Source organism: Sinocyclocheilus grahami, unplaced genomic scaffold, assembly GCF_001515645.1.
Source record: "Sinocyclocheilus grahami isolate Dianchi unplaced genomic scaffold, SAMN03320097.WGS_v1.1 scaffold4342.1, whole genome shotgun sequence".
Lineage (NCBI taxonomy): Eukaryota > Metazoa > Chordata > Actinopteri > Cypriniformes > Cyprinidae > Sinocyclocheilus > Sinocyclocheilus grahami.
Genome location: NW_015509298.1, coordinates 3,502 through 14,633, shown reverse-complemented (window position 1 = coordinate 14,633; position 11,132 = coordinate 3,502). Strand labels below are relative to the sequence as shown.

The 11,132-nt window shown below is 38.1% G+C and overlaps 1 protein-coding gene across 1 annotated transcript; it reads left to right on the top strand.

Moving 5' to 3' along the window:
- Positions 1–10,237: 10,237 nt before the first annotated feature.
- LOC107576789 (E3 ubiquitin/ISG15 ligase TRIM25-like) lies at positions 10,238–10,864 on the top strand (the record flags this gene model as incomplete). The annotated part of the gene is made up of 1 exon (XM_016262922.1): positions 10,238–10,864. A coding segment is annotated over exon 1 (576 nt), but the record flags the coding sequence as incomplete, so codon positions are not given.
- Positions 10,865–11,132: the final 268 nt, after the last annotated feature.

Here is an 11,132-nt window from a genome sequence, read left to right as displayed (position 1 = left end):
GCATTGCTATGGCTTCCTTGTGGCCCAGATCTGGTAAACAGGAGTGGACCGCCCAAGTGCCATCATTCCTTGTGGTATGTGGGCCAGAGCAAGGTATCAGATCTGGGCCGGATCTGGGCCAGAATACAAAATAACTGTTACCCAGATTTGGGCCAGTTCTACTTTATTTGTTTTGTTCTCGGCTGACATGCGGCATTGCTATGGCTTCCTTGTGGTCCATATCTGGGAAACAGGAGCGGACCGCCCAAGTGCCATCATTCCATGCCAAAAGTGGGCCAGATGAAAGTGTCAGGTGTGGGCTGGATCTGGGCCACAGCAATTTTGCTATCTGGGTGGGAATCACATGAGGATTCACACTGGAGAGAAGCCTTAAACATGCAATCAGTGTGGAAAGAGCTTCACATCGGAACTAAACCTTAGGAATCTCATGAGGATTCACACTGGAGAGAAGGCTTACACATGCAATCAGTGTGGAAAGAGCTTCAAAGCAGGACTAAACCTTGGGGATCACATGAGAGTTCACCCTGGAGAGAAGCTGTACACCTGCTCTCAGTGTGGAAAGAGTTTCAGTAAGAAAATAGTCATTCAGTCTCACATGAGGAATCACGCTGGAGAGAAGCCTTTCCTGTGTCTTAAGTGTAACAGGAGATTCATATATAAAAAAGACTGAAAAACTTCATTTGCGAACACATTCTGGAAAGAAATAGCCAGGTTCTGAGTGTGACAAGAGGTTTACGAAAAGGGGCAATTTAAAAATCATCTATGCATTCTCTCTGGAGGAAGGTGATTTAATTGTGATCAGTGAAATAAAACATTTAGTTTTGCTATCACACTTACAGATACATATGAAAAGTCATGCAGATGTGAGACCATGTTTGTTTGGCTTCTTTTTGTTGATGTTGTGTTTCAGAATACAATAATGATCTCACACTGAACAAAAACTATTGTTATGTCTTTACAATTTCAGTATCAACTTGGTACCCAAGTACTGGAACTTTTGCCAACACTGGGTTAGAATAAAATAAAGTTAACAAAATGCTTACTGCAAGTCTCCTCTTTATTATACCATGTTCAGGTTTTGCTGTAATTATTTAAAAAGCCTACTTTTGTGCCACATTATAATCTCGAATACGTATCTAACACAGTTTGATTGAAAGCAGTGGTTCTTGAGGCAAAGTTGTTTAGAATTAACATGAAATGAATAATGTGCCGATTTCTTTCAAATTTTTCACAGACCTTTAGGGGCATGATTCAGACTAGCCCAGCAAGTTTTGTTCCGATTGGCCTCCGATAACCATGGCTCAAAATTCATTGGCTGATGGTGGCCAAGTTTTTTAAGACATGTGAATGTCATCATAAGCAGTCGTGACACTTTGGACAAAGATACGTCATGCCAATTTTCAAGTTAATCAGACTTGCGTAATTACGAATATTTTTTTTTCACCAAGTGGCCAAACTCTGCCAATTTTTTTCACGTGTCCTCAGATTAAGATACAAATGTGTACCAAGTTTGGTGAAAATACCTCATTTCGTTCAAGAGTTACAGCCATTTTAGTAAAAGTGGCCCCGCCCACTTTTGAATGTGGCGGGAATGAAATCGGAGTTAGCCATTTTGCTCGTCTTGAGCCAAGGATTACAATGAAATTAGACAATCAAATACGACAAACGGTTCAGGAGTTATGAGCATTTTCACACGTTTGCTTGTCGTGGCACCCCCTATTGGCCTGTCCAGGGGCGGACTGGGGCTAAAAAGTGGCCCTGGACTTTCTGGCACAGAGCGGCCCACACCCGATCTCTGCAACACACCACACCAAACCCACCAACTCATTATGCACAGAGCATTTTTTAACACCTCTTACTAACATAAAAATAACACAATACAGAAATAAAAATGGCATCTATTATTTTTTTATTGGAATTCTTATATCATTAACATTAATGAATGACTGGCATAGTTCTTTACATTATAATTTGTCTATCCTGGTGTATATGACCAATAGTGAATGATTTAGAAGAATTTTTACACAGAAGACTTGGAATGTAGTGCAGAATGTGCACAGGTTTAATGGTGCCTTTCTACTGGTCCTTCAGAAATCATTCTAATATGCTGATTTGCTGCTCAAGAAACATTTCTGATTATTATCAATGTTGAAAACAGTTGTTCTGCTCAATATTTTTGTGAAAAATATGATACATTACCATTCAGTTCAGGGTAATGTTAAAAGCATAGCCATACTTTTATTTAACAATGTTGCATTAAATTAATTTAAAGGGGACCTATTATGCAAAATTCACTTTTGCAAGGTGTTTGGACATAAATGTGTGTTGGCAGTGTATGTACACAACCACCCTATAATGATAAAATTCCACCCACTCCTTTTTTTTTTAAATTCCCATAAATAATTAGTAGTGTCTCCCAATGGCTTGTTTTCAGCATTGGTGCTAATGTGACGTCACATTAGCTACAGGCCCAGCCCACGAATTTTGACAGACACTGCTGTTTTAACATAGAACCACCCTGAGCGAGTTCACAGCAAGTTGTACATAGTCCGCCATTGCTGCACTGACAAGAATGTCTCCCAAGCATATTAGGTGTTCTGTAGCAGGATGTCTCTCCATTTACTATATTTTTTATTAGGCTATAATTCCTAATCACGGCACTTGACGGTTGTTACTAAGTCTTCAGATTTACAATGTTCTAGAGTAAGTTTGAGGTTTTAAAGTTTTAAAACATTTTCTTAGACACTTGAAATTACAGAAGAAAGCCTGGATATAGGTTTACAAACATTCACTCTTATCTTGTGATGAATAACATAAATGGCATTAAGAAATTCGAAAATGCCAGTAGTAGTTTGTTTAATTTCTGTCGTTTAACTTTTTTTTTTTATCGTAAACAGTTGGCAAATATTGCTGAATTGTCTCGCTATTCAGCTGCTTACATCTTACCTCAGCTCGCATTCAAATGCCGCACAGCTCAGCGTCTGTGAACAGTAAATCCCGCCTTCTTCGATTTGATTGACGAGCGCTTTTGAGCCGCTGCGTGCTAAAATAATTAGAATGTTTAATTGAAGTGGGCCGATGGAAGGCTATAGGCTACGTACCTTTACTAGCCTATAATTCATTAATTCTCTATATTTACGCGATGGGCCAGCCCACATTATACAGCAGCCCACCGGGAAAACTCTCGGTGCTCCAGATGGCCCCAGTGGTGGCTGGTGGAAAATTTTCTAGGCAGGGCTGTGCCACTTCCAACAAGTTTAGCATACATCCCAATATGACTTATCCCAGTATAACAAAAGGAAAAATATTAAGTCACCTTAACCTGACTGTATATGGCATTTTGCAACTGTTTCATGGTTCTCCGGGAATGTACACATTCATCCAGGAAAGACAGAAACAGTAAATAATAAAAACAGCTAAAATGAAACATTAAACCAAAGTTAAATGTTAGGAGACTGTTTGCAAAGACAGGGGCACGTTCAAGCTCAAACCGGAGCACAATGTTTTGCTACGGTTTCCAGGTTGAACGACATGTTTCCTGGAAACTGTGTGCAACGGGGTTTGAGATACGTTTTCTCTTGTTTGGTGGGTGTGCATGTCAAAAATGTCAGCTCAATCAGCAGCAACATGTATATAAACCACGCGGTATTAAAGAGACAGCTCACACAATGGGTCCAAGTAAAGTCGTTTACAAATGTGTCCGCTGCAGCTCGGTATACGCAACAATTGAAGATATTAGAAGACATGTTTGTCATAAGAGTTTTATAATAAAAATACAGCATATCAACATGATGATGTAGTTGTTTATATTTTTAGCTTTATTGCAAGGCAGGCAAGTTTATGTATATACCAAATTTCATACAAGTGCTTTACATAAAAATGAGAAAGAAAATACAAGGTATTAAAAAAGTAAGAAACAGAAATTCATCAGTAGTATGCAAGGCTAAATAGATGTGTTTTCAGTCTGAATTTGGTAAGATGTGTGCTTCCATTTCTTTTTCAGCAATCCCTTTGGAACAGGCTCGTGCATCGAATGGGCCTAGTCAACTTCCACTAGGCCTACACATTCCCGCTGCACCACTGCATTGCCTCCTGCACCACAGAAGTTGACTCCTGCACCACTTAATTTGCCTGTTGCTGGACCAGCACCTGCCTGTGCATTAAGTTCATTCCTAAGCATAATTTTTCAGTTGACATATTTTCTGTGACTTGTCGATTTAAATGTGTGCAATAGATACAAAGCCATGGACGCACAATGCAACATTACTTGCATAAACCAGTAAAGGACCAGCTTAAACCAGCATCCCAGCGTCAAAACATACCTAACCAGCATATGCTGGTTTTTTCAACTGGGAGAACCTTCTCAGCTGCCATAACTGCAACTCTTGCGTCATCAGAACAGGGTGTTCAACGCACCACCGTTTCCGTTTAAAAAACGTTTTGCACCATTTTGTCGGGGCTGATCGCAGCCCTGATTTCTAAAACACTTCTGCCCTCTAGGGGTTACAGAGAAAGACGACAATATTCAAGAGCAGCTGTTTCTATTTGGGCAAGCTTTGTCAAATTCGTTCTTACATGTGAACATTTCTGCACATGCTAGTCAGCGTCATCATCTGTATTTTGTGGTTTGTGAACTCATAAATCATTTGATTACAATGAACCCACAAATCAGTGTCTATGTATTTTACCTGATTTTGGATCTGTTTTTTAATTTGTCAACATTTTAATGACATTAGTAAAATCAGAAGGAAGAGTAGTAGTTAATAGTCTCTTATTTGCCTGTTTAGTCCTGCAACTTAATAAAATAACATATTACACATTAACAAATCAAATGCCATTAAATATAAAGTCAATTGCATTTAATAGATTACTCTTTCAGAAAGACTTGCAGTGGGTTTGTAAAATATGTTTTTATGCCTGAGGTTTTGCTTTGCATCAACTGAGCTGTGAATATGAAATGTTTATGTTTGGACACGGCCACACATTCTGGTGTAGGGCTACATGTGACATGATGTGATTGACAATGAGGTCAGAAATGGGAATTTTAACATATTTTAATCTGATATGGTCTGGAATGTGGCGTAAGGAAAAAACAGTATTGACGTTAAATTCAAATAGTATATATTGATTCATTCACACATTTTCACACATCTCTTTCCTTCCAGAGCAAATAAACCTAGAAAACTCAAATGCTGCATATTTACTTATGTGTGAACAAAGGATGATTTGAGTTCTGCTGGTCTGAACAAGAGGTTACTGAACCTACAAAACAACAGTTTCTCAATACACATGAACTGAGCGCTGAACATTAGTTGAGCACTAGTATTGTGCTACTGTTTTTCTCTTCACATAGAAGAGCATGCAGCTTTTCTTCCTGATGTTACTCAACACCTTTGACCAGCTGGATCTTCTGATGCTGGTGTCACTGTATTCCAGCCATCCAGATCCACTGACGTCACGGATGTGACTGATGTAGTGTCCTACAGGACAGAGGAACTCTAGTATGATTTCTCTTTTGCTGTTGTATTGGGCTTTTTCTCTTTATCACTGTCATCTCTCTGCTCTGTTGAAAATCATACATCAATTAAGAAAACAATTGAGTTAATATTCAATGCTGAAACATTATTCAAATGTTATTTTTCAGAATGCAGATCAATTCAGTTCCACAAGATGTTTGATGGAACAACCAATCAATCCCTCAGCTTGAGCATCGAGGATCTGATGTCAAAACGCATGACCAGAGTTGCTGTCGTTTTGTTGCTTCAGAGTTGTTTTTTTCCCATTTAGATTGAAATATAATCTTGCACGACTTCAGTCAATATGTTTAACGGTGTTGGTACCTGTGCATTGCTTTTCCTGCATTCCACTGTTTAAACTGACAAGGCTTTTCAATGCATGCAACGAAAAAAAAAGATCATGATGATGAAGAACTTCAATCTTATGATAATGTGATGCAATAGAAATGAAAATCAATAACAAACATGTTTTATTTGTTGCTGGCAGAGAATCCGAGTCACAAGCTGTAAAGGCTCTGCCCTCTTCTGGAAAGGGGGCGGACAGCAGCAGCTCATTTGCATGGAAAGAGACACAAAAACAGCATGTTTTTGCTTCCGGGCAAAAGGGGGCATTACATAATGAAATAATAAATAATCTTTTGGGTATTTTGAGCTGAAACTTTACAGACACATTCCGGGGACACCTGAGACTTCATAATTCTTAAAAAAAAAAAAATGATACCAGCACAATTTTTTTTGCCACCTGCCTTCTAGAATTGGCCAATCCACTCCATTACTTGTGTGCATCTTGAGACAAATCAATGGCACTGGCATATTTTAAGATATGTCAGTGCAAGTTTCTTTCAGTTAAAATAGGCCAGACATGCATTTTAGGCTGGGACTAGGCTTAATGAAAACGGAGGATAAATATATATCTTGATATCAACTTGCCACGAAGTTCCATAAAATTATTCATATTCAAAAAGGTAATGACCCATTCATATTTTTTTTTTTTAAATTGACCCATCTCATAAAAGGTTAGTTAAAAATGATGTTATATTAGGAGCTGCACGCTAGATAAACTATTCCATTTATTAATCCAATCCACACTTACCCTAAAGTGAAAGCCAAACATCGGCCAGAAAGACATTTAAAACAAATACAAAATTGTGAAATGCTGCAAGCTCCTGTAGTTTTTCCACTTTTGCATCAAACTTGTAACAGCGAAAAAGTGAAATAGCACTAAAATGGGTATGCCTCACTACCTTGAAAAATATTTCTTAACAGTTTCTTAAAGTTAACAAAAAAAAAAAACTGTGTGGTTGGTTCAACAAAAGTTCAGTCACTGGGCTGGAGAACTGCACCTAAAGAAAGTCATTTGTACCAATACAGTTTGTAAGGATATTGTTTGTACCATGGATCAGAAAAGATGCAAAGCATCAAACACATTGTTATGAAAAGTAGAAACATATACAAATCAAACTTAATCTTTCTCAGTCTGTGTTTGGCACTACACATGAAAAAGGCCACACACTTGACATGATTTTGTCTTTTGGATTTACATTACAGATCCTTGTTTTTCTGACCATAAGCCAATACTTTTTAATACTTTATCTCACCCTGTGAAACAATCTCTCCCTGGTGTAAGGATGGTTTTTCTGCTAAGACAGAACATGAAATCAAACACCCTGCAATAAAGCAATACATTCCAGTAATCCGGAGAAAGATCTCAAAGAAAGAGCAAAGGACACTGTATCTGCTACTATGCATCTTCTGAAAGGGTACTCAATGCCCAGATTAAAACACAGTGAAGAAGAAGCAGAAACAAGCGATTGCATATGTATATGTCAAATAACATTATTTTCAAGCATTAAACAACATATAAATCAAAACTGCATAACGTTCATTACAAAATAGTACATAGATACTATTATACACCATCTAGACTTTACATGTCAAGTCAAGTCAAGTCACCTTTATTTATATATAAAAAAAACAATACAGATTGTGTCAAAGCAACTGAACAGCATTAATTAGGAAAATAGTAGAGTGAGGGAGAAATGAAAAAAACATGGGATCATTTTTGGCAGCATATAAAAATGGTGTGATGAGCAGGACTCCTTAACAACTGTTACATTTCCATGTGCTTTTGTTTTATTACATTGATGGTGACTAGTGGCTGAATATGTAATTGTTTGGAAAGGTGAATATTGAATACTGTGTATTATTGAATACATCACGTACAAAGTTTTGACTGTTGAACAATAAAAAAAGTTGAATTATATAAAAAAAAAACTGCATAACGTTACTGAATAAAGTGTATCTAGGAAGACTTTTGTAGCACAGTCATGGCTGTTTTGTGGTACCCATGGTTTAACTATAGTAACAATGTTTCTTTTTTAAACTATGGTATAAACATGTTTAATTTTCGTAAGGTACAGGGTACACCCAGGGGTTAAGGTGAGTTGGAGCCCATCAGAGTGGAGTTGACTGTCACCTACTGACTGTTGCATATTCTCTATTTTGTTTTACTATTAAGTTCTTGTTTGTTATTTTCCAGTTACCCGTGTAAGTTTTGTAGTCCTTTGTTATTTGATTATTTATTGCTTTACCATATCACAGTGTTGGCAACTCTTACAGATTTGCCTTGAAACATTGCTGTTTCACAGAGTCCTCACAGAAGTCCTTATTTTTTATATTTGGTTAAATATAAGCTTTTTGCAACACTTCTTTACATTATGCAAACTTGACATGTATTAACAGTTTTTTTTTGCAATGTATTTGTCTCTAATTGTGATCACAGGTGAAAACTGCATCAGAGGGGGAGGACTTTTCTGCTCCCTCATATTCTGCAGGGACAACTTTGCAAGTATATGCACACGATCTCCAGAAATTCGTTGACTCCTGCCCACAGCTGAAAGGAAAAATTGACCGTATGCCTATTAACAATATATTTAGAACATGATTTGTTTGTGTGTGTTTACTGTTCTTTTTATTTTGTATAAGTTGTTGCAAATTAGTTTTTTTCTGCATTCTGTTCTTTGGAAAAGATCTGTTAAAATTGTGTTAAATAAAAAATATATTTCTTTGTTAAATTAAGGTCTTTGGACCTTGTATTTAGCTATGTAATACAGTTTATTGGTAATAACTTTGAAACAAATCTATTTTTCTATGTTACACTTATACTGTAACTACATGTAACAAGAGGGTAACAAGGCATCACTTTAAATTACAACCCGCATATATTTTCAAAAGGATATAATAAATGATCTGTGGAGTATTTTGAGCTGAAACTTCACAGACACATTCTGGGGACACCAGAGACTTATATTACATATTGTAAAAAGGGGCATAATATGTCACCTTTAAAGACTTGGAGATAAATGGATTTGATATTGTTCTTCGACCACTGGTTGATCTCACGATTTTACAGACTAAAGAGTTTCACTGCTGTATTTGACACCCCTTTCAGAGGAACCATTGTGCAGGTAACGGGTCAACTTGGCTCTTCATGGATGTGATGAGAAGGGCAGGGCCAAGAGCCGTGGGAACGGAGCGAGTCCCACGGAGGAGCTCCGGAAGGATAAAAGGAGGAGTGACGACAGTGTTGGACGAGAGAGGACCAGGCCTGGACTTCTCTCGCTCCTCCGTGGGACTCGAGACCGGTGAGTGGCGCAGGTGTCGCGCATTAGCATTTACTCCACCGGCCTCGCTCTGTTCCCACGTCCCTCGGCCCTGCCCCTCTCGTCACAATGGACTATTTGGGTTTGTGGAGTCTTAGTGCAACATTTTATTACTCCTGTTAATTGAAAGTAACAAGAAGTAGTGATGGGCAGAGCGAGGCTTCATGAATCACTGAAACAGGGAAGCTAATGTACCGAATTGTGTCGAGGCCTTGAAACAATCAGACACCGGTCTCAACTGCGACACCTAGTGGTCACTTGCATGTGTTGCTCTGCCTTGACAACGATTTACGAATGATTACCTACATGTTGTTTAAGTCAAACAATAAAGTGTGTCCACATCATTGCAAGAGCAAATAGATTTGTTTTTTTTAAATAATGTGTTGAGTTTTTAACATGTCTGACAACTACATGAGCTTGGTTTTGTAACCTTTAAGCTCCTCATTGTGAATAATTAGGTTATTTGGGTCATAAGAAGTGAACATTAATAAAATAAATCAAGCCACAATGTGTCAAATTTATTACATTGTGATATTTTTTTTTTGCCGCCTGTCAGTCGAAACACCGCACTGAAGCTTCATTTAGCCGTTGTCACGTGACATGGGTGTTTTGAATCACGCTTCGGAGCAGTGTTTCGAAACATCTACGCTTCGGGATCTCGACACTGCGTTGAAACTGTAGTTTCATGTCAGCCATCCCTAACAAGAAGTTATATTTTAACACATTTTAAGTTAATTTATAAACTTGAATGATTCTGGGCTTTTGACAAAAAAAAAAAAAGGATCCAGATATAATATTTCATCATAAACAAAGTGAAAACATTCCTAGAGATTTAAGAAACTGTAAATCTGAACAGTTTTCCATCTTGCAGTACAAATGTAGTAATTATGATACAGTATTATTGCCGTTTTAAGGGCATTTTCTTGCTTCTCTGTCATTTTTCTCTTGGTGCCTGTGTGAGACTGACATCTAGTGGTTGGCCTGTTTTACACGCGTCACTCAAACACAGAAGCAGGAAACAGGAAACAGGAATCTCATGAGTTCAGGGAAAGCGAAACTAAAGTGTAGTCGAGCGGTTGTGTGTTTGTGTCTCTGTATTCTTGCAGTAAAATGGCAGAAGCCAGAATTTCAGTGGATCAAAATGAGTTCATGTGTGCAGTGTGTCTGGATCTCCTGAAGGATCCAGTGACTATCCAGTGTGGACACAGTTACTGTAAGAGCTGTATTACAGATCAATGGGATCAGGAGGATCAGAAGAAAGTCTACAGCTGCCCTCAGTGCAGACAGATCTTCAGACCAAGACCTGCTTTAGCTAAAAACACCATTCTGGCTGAAGTGGTGGAGAAAATTAAGATGACTAAGCCTTCTGCCGACTATTACGCTGGAGCTGGAGATGTGCAGTGTGACGTCTGTACTGGAAGAAAATACAAAGCCATCAAGTCCTGTCTGAATTGTCAAGAGTCTTACTGTCAAACTCATTTTGATCATCATGAGGAATTTCATTCACGTAAACCACACAAAGTGACTGAAGCCACTGGACGACTGCAAGAGATGATCTGCCAGAAACATGACAAGCTTCTTGAGGTTTTCTGTCGCACTGATCAGAAATGTATTTGTGTGCTGTGTATGGATGAACATAAAAACCACAACACTGTATCAGCTGTAGCACAGAGGACAGAGAAACAGGTATGAACATCATCAGTGATCAGTAGTATCACTGAAAAATATGAAGATTCACGATTTACTTACCCTCGTGTTGTTTCAACACATGACATTCTTTGTTCCTGAGGAACACAGAAAAAGTTATTTTGAAGAATGTCTCATCTGTCCACACATTGAAAGTCAATGGGGTCAATATTCACACATAAATCTTTGATCAGTTCATGTACACAGGACCCCAATCAGCTATGTTTATCTTGTGATACGCAAGAACCAATGAGGTTTAAAGTTGTTG